Source organism: Cyprinus carpio, chromosome A19 (assembly GCF_018340385.1).
Source record: "Cyprinus carpio isolate SPL01 chromosome A19, ASM1834038v1, whole genome shotgun sequence".
NCBI lineage: Eukaryota > Metazoa > Chordata > Actinopteri > Cypriniformes > Cyprinidae > Cyprinus > Cyprinus carpio.
In genome coordinates, this window is record NC_056590.1 from 799,565 (window position 1) to 813,679 (window position 14,115).

The 14,115-nt window shown below is 35.5% G+C and overlaps 1 protein-coding gene across 29 annotated transcripts in view; it reads left to right on the top strand.

The window, feature by feature from the left end:
* The first annotated feature begins 832 nt into the window (after nt 1–832).
* Nucleotides 833–14,115, top strand: part of LOC109062068 (regulating synaptic membrane exocytosis protein 2-like) — a 128,403-nt gene continuing 115,120 nt past the window's right edge. For 5 of the 29 annotated variants that reach the window (XM_042775972.1, XM_042775978.1, XM_042775979.1 and 2 more), the window contains exons 1-4: nt 835–1,163; nt 1,606–1,766; nt 10,025–10,063; nt 11,510–11,596. In XM_042775972.1, coding sequence (XP_042631906.1) covers nt 1,621–1,766; nt 10,025–10,063; nt 11,510–11,596 — 272 coding nt within the window. In that variant the 5' untranslated portion in view covers nt 835–1,163; nt 1,606–1,620. Of the gene's footprint in view, nt 1,164–1,602; nt 1,767–10,024; nt 10,064–11,509; nt 11,597–14,115 lie in introns of all 29 variants that reach the window. The other 24 variants (XM_042775974.1, XM_042775981.1, XM_042775982.1 and 21 more) reach the window with 12 other exon arrangements.

Sequence of the window (14,115 nt, forward strand, 5' to 3'; positions counted from 1 at the left end):
TTTAAAATACAGTAAAAACTAAAAAAAAGTGAATTATTATTACAATTTAAAATAACTGTTTTCTATGTGAATATATTTTAAATGTAATTTATTTCTGTGATCAAAGCTGAATTTTCAGCACCATTACTCCAGACTTCAGTGTCACATTATCCTTCAGAAATCACTCTTATATGCTGATTTTCTTATAATCATCAATGCCCATAACAGTTGTGCTGCTTCGTGATATATATATATATATTCAGGATTCTTCAATGAAAAAAAAACTGCATTTATTTGAATTAGAAATTTTTTATAATTTTGAAAGCATTCACTGTTACTTTTGAGAAATTTGATTAGCTCTTGCTGAATAATAATAATAAATAAATAAACCATGCTGACCCTAAACTTTTGAACCGTAGTGTAAATGTATTAATGTATTCACAACGTGCAATGCCGCTAACTGAACGCTAAAATATATATTACTTAAATATTTAATTTATAATCTGCCACTCAATTGGTTATGCATTTGGGTGCATTTTAGTTATGCAAGAACACGTGGATGATTTTCTGGCAGGTAACATACTTACTTCTTAAAGAGCTCTGAGGAGGGGAAGAGAAAAAAAAAACGAATTTAAATGAAAAGACATTATTTCACAACAGTCTGTGACATAAACCGTTAAAAAATTATAACACAGAATATATATATATATATATATATATATATATATATATATATATATATATATATATATATATATATAGATAGATAGATAGATAGATAGATAGATAGATAGATAGATAGATAGAAATCTGGTTGATGGATTGTCATCATAGTGTACATCCCAACTCCAGCTCATGTCAATGAATGTGTCCGGGAGCGCGCACTTCCGCCGCCCCCGCGCGCGCACCCAGCCCATCTGATCTTTGTCCTACGTAAGACTGTCGCTCCGCCTCGCTGTCCTATCGGACCGTTTCCCCTACCGCATCCATTTTTTGTGCATTCAAGAAATCTCTTGGAGTTAGCAGCGGAGGCGGCAGCAACCGGGAGAGACTCGCGGGGAAGGCGTCTGCCGATTACCGCAGTAAGGGATCGCGCGCCCTATCATTGGACGATGCGCGAGAGCTCTCCGTAAGCGGCAGCAGCCATGGGTTAGACTGCATTCACCATGATTTCGAAATAAAAGGCAAGCGCCCGTTTTATCTCCACACACACTCGACAGGCACGCTTGGGATGCCCTCGGCTCCCGGAAACGCGCCTAACCATAAGAATATCCCACACCTTAAACCAAGAAGACAAACTACATTATAAACCATTATGACAAATTAGATTGTGCACACGCGGTTCCCATGCTGTCACTGGGTTATATTGATTATAGCTAATAATGTACCACTGTATCTTCCATGCGCACATACACCGGCAGGGTGTGAAGGTGTTAGAGATGAGCTATAATGTGTTATTATAAACCCATTAGCTGTCTGCGCTCTTCAGCATCACAATGCCATTTAGATGAGATCAATACAGTTATGCATCCCATAAACACAAACATTATATAGCGAGAGCACATGTGTAGGCTGCATGGGGTCTCTGCAGATGTACTTAATGCTCATTTATCGCTCTTTCAGCAGCATCTACACCTGAAAATGTCAGCTCGGGGGGCCCCGGCCGCGTCCCCTGCGGCTCCCGCTCCGCCGGACCTGAGCCACCTCACCGAGGAGGAGAGGAAGATCATCCTGTCGGTCATGGAGCGACAGAAGAAAGAGGAGGAGAAAGAGCAGTCCATGCTGAAGTAAGCCAGCTGGTTGTGTTCAGCACCCTTAATAGGGGGCGAGGAGGGCTCTATGCGGGCTCCCTGTCATTTTCAGCATGACTGTCTGCTGAAATTTAATACGTCTGCTTACGTAGACTGTCAATATTAGGCTGTTGTTGACACGAGCTCGGACAAAACGCCCGGGTTAATCGTCAGAGGGGTCAATGTCACGCGCCTGGAGGCTTTGCGTCGCTCGTGCCGCGTGTGGATGTAGTATTTCGCCTCACTTGTGCTCAGGCTCTGGTGGGTTGGGTTGGCTGTGGGCGCCATCTTCGCTAAAAATCCCATCAGATATTACTACACGTTTTAATGCGTGCTGTGTCGAATAGGTCAGACGTTAAACATTAACGCGTCGCATTTGCGCGATTGCGGTTGCCGTGGCGCGGTGTTTTCAGCACCACGGCGCTGTCCAGAGCCTCTCTGTGTGTGTGCTCGTGCTTGCTTGACATGCCTTGTTAATTGCAACGGTGCAACTGTTTTTCTTGTGTGTACAGAGATAGCTGACATGATATCAAGCAGTGAAAGCAGTGTGTGACATGCTATACTTCCTCCAATTCTGTCTGAAACATTCTTGTTTAATTACTATATAGTAGTTTAATACAAATTATGGTTGCACTTTATTTTACAGTACGTGCACTTACCTGTACTTAAATACTGGGTAATACTACATGGGTTAGGGTTAGATTCAGGGTAAGTACCTAGTTATTAACCAGTTATTGTAATTAATATAACAAGTACATAGGGTATGTACATGTGGAACATGACTGTAAATTAAAGTGCTACCCAAATTGTATTACAAATTATATTATTTTTAATTAATTAATTTAATTAATTTTGAAAAAAACAATATACTTTTTTATGGTATGAAATTAAGATTCTACACTGTTCTGCACTATATATATATATATATATATATATATATATATATATATATATATATATATATATATTTATATGATTTTTTTTATGTCATGAAACAGAAGATTCTGCATTATTTTTAGGTCACTAATCAAATGTAAGCAATTGCATTTTTAACCATATTGGTCGAAAAGTCAAAATTATTTGCACTTGTTGAGTCAAGATGCTATTGTTTTTGTAGCTTAACACACATTTCAGTTCATATTATATTACCAGCGTGAAAAATAAGCATGAATTGGAAAATATCCGTTTTGTTTTAATGCAGCATTTGATCTGCATGAGCTCCGCAAGTTTGTATGAAACCTGACAATCATGTTTTCCAGCATGATCTGAGAACGATTCAAAAGATCATCTTGTGCTTTAAAGGAATCACGAACATCTGAGCGTCTGTTCAAAAAGTCACATGATCATGGACCACTCATAACCTGGAGTCCACTGTGTTACAGTCATCTGGTATTTCTATATATAATCAGTGCTAGATTATACATATTATATTATACTAGATTTGGCTTTTTCATATACTAGAGACAAACTGAATGCTGAGAATTGATAGTTTTATCCACATGCATCCATGTATAACTCATGGCACTGGAAAGATTTTGAAATATTTATTTCAACTATCGCATAATTAAGCATCTGTTTATCTAGCAGTCTTGCGCTCTGGTTCTGCTTCTTGCCATTAATATTTGCTCTCAGATGCAGTGGGCTCTGTGTTTAGAGAGAGCAGGCATATTATTTACTGGAGTGGCCCAGTTGGCTCCACGTTTTGAGGCTGGACTGAACCCAGTGAACCTCGAGTGCTGTGCCAGTGCTCCGCTCACGTCTGTTTGTAGGCCACCTGACCAGCATCACTGCCAAACAGCGTGAGCTTCAGCTGCGCTACACCTCTGCCATGTGCCAGTTTGTTTATAGAGAACTGAGACTATTCTCTTATGAACTAACAAACTATATATTATTACCATATCATACTGATTTCTGAAGGATTATGTGACACTGAAGACTGGAGTAATGATGCTGACAATTCAGCTTTACATCACAGGAATAAATTACATTTTAACATAAATTAAACTTAATTTTTAAGTTGCAATATTATTTCCCAATATTACTGTTTTACTGTATTTTTGATCAAACAAATGCAACCTTGCTGAGCATAAGATACTATTTTTTAAAATCATTACAGAATGTTGCCAACCCAAACTTTCGAACAGTTGTTTGAAAGTTTTTGTGCACTTTGGACACATTTCAAACTTAAGTGAGATTTAAGTGCCAAATATTCCTCATGAGTAATTTCTATATTTACATTTACATTTATTAGCAGACACCTTTATCCAAAGTGACATGGATAAATGAGGAATACAACAAGCTGTTGTATTAGCATGTGATTTCAGTTTATTTTACAATATGTGCACTTACATGTAACTACAGTGTACTTATCTAAGAAAGAACTGGATCATTTAACTACATGGGTTAAGGTTAGGTTAAGGGTTAGTACCTAGTTACTGCCCAGAATTACAATAATAAGTACATACAGTAGTATATACATGCTGAATAGGACTGTAAAATAAAGTGTTACCACGATTTCTCTCTTAATGGTGCTAATATCATCATTACTGTTGCTTATACTTTAGGTTAGCATTTTGGTTATAGTATTTTACATTGTCCTTGTTACATGTTACTTTCACTTACTATAGTAATAACAATAAATTATGCGTAATTACATGCAACTAACCTAAAACTTAACCCTCATCCTAAGCCTTAACATATAGTAAGTACATGTAGTTAATTAATGTCACTTAGTACTTCAGTGTATAAGTACACTGAACCAAGGACATCTTAAAAAAATAACTATAATTTCCTGAGTATAGGAAATGAAAGTCAAAACTTTTTAAAACTTGTGTCTTGAGACCCCTGCCATCTGTCAGATTCTGTTGCGCTCCGTCTAGCTGTTTTTGAATGTAGTTTTGCACATCCCTAATATCAGCGGCTGATGCTGAAATGTATTTTGGCAGAGCGTGCTAAAAAAGCAGCGCACAAATGGTCATCTGAGGAGGCGACATGGTGCTTTCCACCAGATACGTCCATATCTTGTGCACTCACTCACTCCTGAGTGTTAAGTGCTCAGAGTGATGATCTATGGAAAAAAGAGGCTTCTTATGAAGATTAGAGAGTTTTTGCTAAGTCAGTCAAATGCTGGTTAAGTATTAATCAAGTAAGTGCAGACCCACTGCAATAAGTTAGATTTTGTATCTTCTTCTATGCGTGTCTGTTTTCATAATAGTAGTGCTGAAGTCTCACATACACTCTGCCGGGTTTGTGCTCAGATGGAGAACGAAACAGAGGTGAGGTCTGATAAACCTCTGATGCTGGAAAAAACTCTCATCCCTTGTTGACAACAGATGTTAGTGCATTTAGTTTTAGAGATTCTTTCTCATATTCCAGTAAATTGTGCAGAGTCAGCTATAAGCTATCCATAGGTTGCCTTGAGTATAAACAAATGACTCTTTTAAAACTTTTTTGCATGTTTGACTGTTCCGCTGGAGCATGCAGGGGTTAAATGTCTGACTCAAGGGCAGAGTGGTGACAGAGTCACAGAGTGTGAATTGGCTTCTTTGCACATCTGAGCTGCAGTTTGAATGGACTGCATGTCTTCTTAATCATGTCATAAAGTGACGTAACACACAAAGACAGATTTAAGAGAGACAGGCCTTTGGGTAGTCCTCTAGACAGCACACAGAGTGAGTGCAGCATTTAAGAATTAGGGAATGTTGTGCCTCTTGTGCAGTGATGTTATTCAGCTGCTCTGTGATTGGCTGCCTGGTCAGATACACTTACAGTAGCTACTTAATGAATTTGCTTAATGAACATTTATAGTATGCAATCCATTTATGAATAATAAAGGGTGTCTCTTATATTCAGTTGCTGTATGATTTGCAGTTTCATCTTTTGCTTTAAATGGTCCGTGCTCACTTGACAAACATTAGAGTAAAGCCACAAGGCATATTCTATCCACACTCCATTCAAACATTCTAACATGCTATTGCCTGAAGTTGGCATCACCCTGATTCGCTTTTGGATTAATGCATATAAAAAGATCTGTGACCAACACAAGTTTATGATTCTTGCATGTTTTGTACTTCATGAGAAAGACAGCTTTTTATAGATTTTAAAGCATAAATACAATCGGCAGAAGTAAAAAGCTAAACGTAGGCTATAAACGAACTACACTACGTCCCCTTGGAATTATAAGGTTCTATCTGCATTCCGAGTAGCTTTGAAATATTGAGCTTCAAAGTTTTTGCATTCCATTTGACTGTGTAGATAGAAGCTTTTTGTTGATTAAATAAAAAGTCCCAAAACGTACAATTCTGATTATTTCTCATATTTGCATGATATAATCATGTAATTGCAAGTTATAAAGTCAGAATTGTGAGAAAGTAGCCTCAGAATTAGACTTTGTAACTCACAATTGTGAGTTAACATCATGCAATTCTGAGAAAAAAAGTCAGAATTGTGATATAAAGAGTCACAGTTACCTTTTTTCCCCCTCCCTATTATCCATAGTTTCCGAATAAATTTTGGTAGTTCCAGTTTTGGAATTTGCCCTAGTGGATATCCTCTGTACCAAATACATTACAACATCAAACTCTGCTTAATAATGGTAACACTTTATTTTGATAACCCACTTTAGACATTCTACTTTCAGGGGAAGTCGTGGCCTAATGGTTAGAGAGTTTGACTCCTAACCCTAAGGTTGTGGGTTCGAGTCTCGGCCCAGCAATACCACGACTGAGGTGCCCTTGAGCAAGGCACCGAACCCCAACACCAACTGCTCCCCGGGCGCCGCAGCATAAATGGCTGCCCACTGCTCCGGATGTGTGTTCACGGTTTGTGTATGTTCACTGTTTTTGTGTGCACTTTGATGGTTAAATGCAGAGTACAAATTTGGCTGTATGTCACGTCACTGTCACTCACTTTATAAGTATCTTTGAAACTCCATGTCACCTAGCAGTCATTAGAGTATCAGTGCTTAATATCTGTTTACACTCTATTTTGATGGACAACAGACATTCAACTGACTATTATTCTACTATCCCTAACAGTCTACTAGTACACTAATGAGAGTTAGTTGACATGTAGTTGCAAAGTTACTTGTAGTTAGTAGAATGTCTCAAGTGGATTATCAAAATAGTATAAAAGTGTAACCTTAATAAATGGACATTTTGGAGAACCATTCATATTGCACTGCATCCAAACTGGATTTACATTAAAAGTCATGCTAAAATCCCCCCCTCAGGATGTTCAGGATGTCTGGATCACTCTCACAACACACTCTCAGTATCTCCATAGTCTCTGAATGAGCTGATCACTGCTGATCTTTGCTAAAAAAGATGCCCTGTGTATCATCAGCCTTAGAGTAGTGGTGTAACTGTAAGTGCACTTGATCTCTGCGTCTGAGCTGCATTAGGACTCAGTGTCGGGCATTTAGAAGCGCTGGTGCTGATTGGCTGATCACAGCTTGTAATCTCTTTACGTGTTCAGAGAGACACAATGTTTAGCCAGACAAACACTGTACACTGGGGTTTTCACCGCACACCACACAGGACTGGACTTCTCTTGACCATAAACTATTTCCATATGACAGTCCGGGAATTTCATTTTCCCCCCCTGTTATGCTGTAAACATATCTCTGTGTAGAAGCTTTTATGAGACCTCAGTCTCAAGCAATAAGTCTTCTGTCAGGTCCGTTGTGTGAAGACGTTGTGTAACAGGATTTACACTTATAGTAACCTATGCTCATTGGCTCTGCCTTAAAAAAAGTTGCTGAATACTGCTTTTCACTGTGTATATAACAGTACAGTAATTGCTTTTTTTTCTGTTGCATGTAATTGTTATATATTTTTGAACACAGTTTACTATTAAATATACTATTATACTACTATTAAAAGATTTCAAAAGGTGTGGTCTTAAAAAAAGTGAAGTTATGTGTAAAATATATAATGTAAGTTTGAACAAATAATAATAATTATAATAAAACAAAATAATAATAATAAAAAATTATATAAAAAAAAATGTCAGCTGCGGTTGCCAGAATTTTGCTGTTAAAAAAAAAAAAAATGTTATAGCAACATTTTACTGATTCAATGTAAATTTACAAGGAAATAATGTATATTTCATTAAAAGATATAAGGTTAATTTTCCAACATACTAAAATAAACGTTTTAGACGTTTGTACCTTTATAATATACTGACAACCACTATAAACATACAGCTGGTATTGAGAAAGTCACATGATGAATCAAAGTTTATCACAAGCTGAAGTAAACACTAATATATAGGTGCACATAATGTCATACACACAAACACAATAAACATAACATTCTAATGTACTAATTGATAAGAAAAAAAAAACTTAATGTTAAACAACTGACAGATTTTTAACACTCAAGCACATTGCATTATGGGATATGGTGTTTCATGCAGTGCATCCTGGTTGTATACTACATTATGGGGACTGGCTGCATGCAGAAAATTAGCTAAATATTGTGTAAGTTATGCATACTGTATGCTGGAGAAATAGTGAGAACAGTATGGTAGTGTGGTTGCTGAGCATTGTGGGAATGGAGATCTGTGGATCTCAAGTTAAAATGATGTTGGTAAATTTTAGTTCTCAGCGATGTGTACAGTATATTTAGGTCAGGTGTGGTTTGCTAATTAACATTAGTGGTATTCTACACAGAAGGTCTTTAGATTTAAGATTAATATTATAGCACATTACATGCAATACCAAAAGCCACATATAAGGCAAAACAGTTCTATTTTTGTCTCATTATATATGATTTAATCTCTTTATGTTAAAATGTTTCATTAAATGATTTTCATATTCATGTTGGTTTATATATTTTTGTATTTCTTTGTTTATTTTTATAATCATCTGCTTATTTATTAGGGCCGCCAGTAGATTTATCTTATAATTTTCAGGAGTTACTTCTTCCCAGATATGGAAACTGATTAATTTTGTATCAAAATACAAGCAAGGCAAGTTTATTTATATAGCATGAAATCTTTAGCTCATCTAGCATCTGAACCCCTGGAGAAACACCAACCATCCACATTTCAAACTTCAAAAGTTTGATGATTAAATAAGCAAAATTACATTAGCCTTAGCAAACTTATAATTCTTAAAGGGATAGTTCACCCCAAATGAAAATTAGCCCATGATTTACTCACCCTCAAGCCATTCTAGGTGTATATGAGTTTATTCTCTCAGATGAATACAGTCGGAGTTATATTAAAAAATGTCTAGGGTGAATGGTGATATTATAAATACTGAAGCAGAATAAAGTGCATCCGTCCACCATAAAAGAAGTCCACGCAGCTCTGGGGGGTGAATAAAGGCCTTCTGAAGTTAATCAATGCTTTTGTGTAAGAAAAATCCATATTTCAAACTTAATAAACCATAATCTCTGTCGTATGCGTGTTCATGAGAGAGTGGTGTTCCAGTGGATGATGTAGGATGTAAGACATAGCGTAAGCTCCGGTGAGAATATACTAGTCTCGCGTGAACCAAGTTTTGTTTACAGAGAAGGAAAACCAGTCTCTTCTTGGTTTATATCAAAATCCTCCATTTCCTTTACAAATCCTAGTTTTGACAAGTGTTTTGTTTTGCCCTCTCTTCCATCCTACGTCATTCGCTGAAACGCCACTCTCTTGGGAGCACGCACACAACAGTTAGAGGAAGCTAGAGATTACTGTTTATAAAGCTTTAAATATGGATTTTTCTTACACAAATGCATCGATTCGCTTCAGAAGCCCTTTATTAACCCCCCGGAGCCATGTGGAGCACTTTTTATGATGGATGGATGCACTTTTTTTGGCCTTCATAATCTCAACACCCATTCACTGTCATTATAAAGCATGGATTAGCCTGGACATTTTTAAATATATCTCCAATTGTAAATTTTCATTTCTGGGTGAACTATCCCTTTAAGGGTCTTTCAAATCATGCTAAAATCACATGTTGCATGAAATGCAATGTTATTAACAAAAAAAAACAAATATAACACTTTAAGGGTCTTTCAAATCATGCTAAAATGACAATAAATAGCATATGTTGCATGAAATGCAATGTTATTATTATAATAATAGTAATATAATAATAAATATTTAATATATAATACGTTAACATAAATTTGGCAGCCCTAATATTTATTTATTTACTATTTTTAGTTTTCTGACTTAATTATGCCATGATTTCATGTTTGATTAAGTCTCTTGTTTTGCTCTGTGTGTGTGCTGAGCTGTTGAACATGTCTTTTTAGGGAACCTCCTAAAGAAGACACAAAGCCTCAGCCAGCTCAGTGAGTACAAGACAACTCTTCCACCGTACTTTGAGCTCTCAACCTTCCTTTTCCACCCTTTGCTGTCTGTGACACATACCTGAGAGCTGACCTGTGATCAGTTATTTGGCTCTATGATGTCCTGTAGTTGGTATACTTGTATAACATCACCTCTACTTTTCTTACCTCTACAGTGCTTTTACTGAAACGGTTCCTGTTTCTCCCCCCGTACTAACCTTTTTATCCACTCAGTAGCACCCTTGTGTTGCTCTAGTGATCCATGTGTACATGTCAGCTGCTCCTCCACAATGCTCCAGTAATACAGCACTACTGTCCTCTTGTGATTCAGACTCAGCTGCTGTCGTATTGTGTCATCTTTCTCCTCTCTCAGTCCTAATGCTGCTGTTTCTCCGATCACTCATCTCTCTTTAGTCAATTCTAATCCATTACTCTCTTGTTTGTCAGTAAAACCATGTGAGCATCCTTCAAACAAGATCAGTTTACTTAAGTTAAAAAGGCATTAGACTTGTTTTAAGAGACTATATATTTAACAAAGATATTTTAATTAGTAAAAATATATATGTATATATTTAAAAAAAAAAAAAATCTTGTTTTGATAATATACCTTAGAAAATTTTATTACAACAAAAAAAAATTATAAAAAAAAATAAAAAAAACAATTACTGAGGTACATGTTTTAAGGGTGTTTATATATATATATATACTGATTTATTTATTTATTTATATATATATATATATATATAATATTATATACTGATTTATTTATTTATTTATTATTATTTATTTATTTGTAGTGTAAAAATAAAATTAAATATATAATTAAAAAATTTTGTAGTGTAAAAATTTTATTATTTATTTAATTAAAAAGTATTTTTAAAGTTAAAGTTATTTTTGTGGAATCCATAACATTTTTTTGTTTTTTCAGCTGACCCTTTGGTCAATTAATGCATCCTTGCTAAATAAAAAGTATTTCATTCATTCATAAATACTTACATACATACATACATACATACATAATCTTATTAACCCCAAACTTTTGAACAGTAGTTCAAACATTGATAGTCTATTCAAAATTGATACTAAACCCGTTTGACTTTCTTTTTTGGAACACAAAAGGAAATAAAATATCAAATCTAAAAAAAAAAAGCATCAAACAAAACATTCAACACAACATCCCCTTTTCAGTTCAGCATTGAAATGAAATTAAATAAAATAAAAAATTAAATTAAATTTATGAAATGAAAACTATCTCTTTAAATACTAAAATTAACAGCAAGAAGATTCAACATACACACTTACAAAAAGTTGCAATCAAGCATTACAGCACCGTTCAACAAAATGTTTTGGGATTTCTTGGTGTTGTACCAAATGTGAAGAGTTAGAGGAAGAGAGAGAAACACATCCCTCAGTTCTTGCCACTTGATGTTGCTGTGCTTGTCTGAACAGGTGGAACCCTTTCAGTGGAATCACTGAGCTGGTTAGTAATGTTCTTCAGCCCCAGTCAAAATCCCCCAGTGAGGAGCAGCCAAAGCCGTAAGTACAGATCAGGATGTTCAGTTTATACTGCTGAAAGTAGATAGTTTAAAGGAATAGTTCACCCAAAAATGAAATTTACTGAAAATGTGCTCACCCTCAGGCCATCCAAGATGTAGATGAGTTTGTTTCTTCATCAGAAAAGATTTAGAGAAATGTAGCATTACAACATTTGCTCACCACTGGATCCTCTGCAGTGAATGGGTGCCGTCAGAATGAGAGTCCAAACAGCTGATAAAAACATCACAATTATCCACAACAAATCAACACTAACTCAATACATAAAACACATCTCCTGTAGATGCTTGTAAGAAACAAATCCATCATAAAGGCCTTTTAATTTCTAAAATATGAGTCCATAATCCATAGTAACACTTCCTCTAGTGATAAAGTCCATCTCCTGTAGTCCTCTCACTTCAAAATCCACCCACATATTTGTTTAAAGCTGTTTTGAACGGTTTTATGGAAACTGATTCTCAGCAGCAGGCACATGATGCATCTTCTTCTTCTTGCTTTATGGCGGATCGCAGACTTATAAGTGCATTACCACCACCTTTCCACACACTGCTAAGACCCATTTATAATGCAAAACCATGTAACAGTGAATTTTGCATCAGATGTCCCCTTTAATTGATGGACTGGAGTTGTTTGAATTACTTGTGGATTACTGTGTTGTTTTTATCAGCTGTTTGGACTCTCATTCTGACGGCACCCATTCACTGCAGAGCATCCATTGGTGAGCAAATGACGAAATGCTAAATTTCTCTAAATATTTTCCCATGAAGAAACTAACCCATCTACATCTTAACTAGCCTGAGGCTGAGTACATTGTCAGCAAATTTTCATTTTTGGTGAACTATTCTTTTAATCCAGTTGGGCCAAGCAAAACTGGTGTGGTGCTCTAGTGGGTTTGACCCCATACATATATAGTGAATGGTTTGTCACTATAATTATACTACAAAAGAAATGAGTAACATTTACTTGAAGCCTTTAATGCATTACATCTTCTCATAAATAATATTTAAAGTCCTAATGAATTATAATATCTGCAGATTCCTTGTTAAATCTGCTTGTTTGTCATGTGTTTGAATGTATTATACTTTCTAAAGGTGTAAAACAGAATAGATCAGTATTATGATGCATTATAATTATTCATGGGATCATACAATGCATTATAAGGTGCATTGCAATGCTTAATTAATGCATTATATATAAAGGCTTCAAGTAAAGTGTTACCAAGAAATGCTCCGGGCTCAAAAGTACCCATGGCTGCATTTGCAGGGCATATCATGTGAAAGGTACCATGTGCACATATAGTTAAAAACACTGCCAACCGTATGTACGTACTAAAGATTTTATGCTTGAATGGACTGTCGTGTCAATCTACTAAATTGTATGTCATCACAACACACTCAGTCCATTAGCAACGCATGACCAATGACAACGGATATTCATAAACTCCTGTTTCAGTGTGGACCCCATCGATTTTCTGGGACTCAAACTGAATGTCATGATGTGTAGTGCATGTACAGTAAAACCCATCCCTGTCACATACTTCACTGCTCCATGCAACAATGGAAAATGCCCTCCAGATCAATAAAGTGTTTTCTCATTATAGATTATCGATCGAGTCTGTCTGCATTAGGTTTGGATCTTGTCATACCGACACACTCTGTCATCCCCGTGTCTTACGAGTCTTATTAAAGTATTAGACGCATCCTATCAGTGTTTACAGTCTCATTTCAGTATGGTTTGGCTGATGAATGTAGATTAGGAATAGGAGTGTCAAGCCTATTATATTAATGCAATTACTACTGAATAAAGAACTTAAGTCATGTTTACATCCCCAGTGCTCTCTTAAAACCCAAAGAAGCACAACACTCATGTACCAAACAATTACCTTGTTTTATACACTCTCAGAAAAAAAGTACAAAATCAAAAGTTACTTATTTAGGTACTAATATGCATCTTTTAGGAGTAGATGAGGTACAAAAGTGTACTTTTTGAAAAGGTACCACACTGTAACAGCTTTTGTACTTTGTTTTCTGAGTACTATTTGCACTTGAATGCAGTACACATTAGTTTCATTTCAGTAATTTTTTTTACTATTATACTATTTATTCATATTTGGATTAGCTTTTATTTTTTCAGTTTTCATTTTAATTTTGATATTTTTAGTAGTTTGGTGTATTTTGTGCTTTTTTGTAATTTTTATCAGTTTTTCATTTCCCTTTAGCTTTAATTTATTTTTATTTCAGTTTAGATTAAATAATTTTTACTACTTCAACTTCAACTTATTTAAGTTTAAACTTTATTTCAAGGCAACATTTGTTTCTTTTTTTAAGTTTACCACCTGATATTTATATATATATATTTTTTTTTAATATTATTTCAGCTTTATTTCAATTTACAGAAATGTTTCTTAGTTTAAGTTGACAGCAACAAGAGTGGTACATATTGGGGTTTCATAACTTTTATTTTTTTGTTTTGTTTTGTTGAAGCAATGAAGCCATGAATGT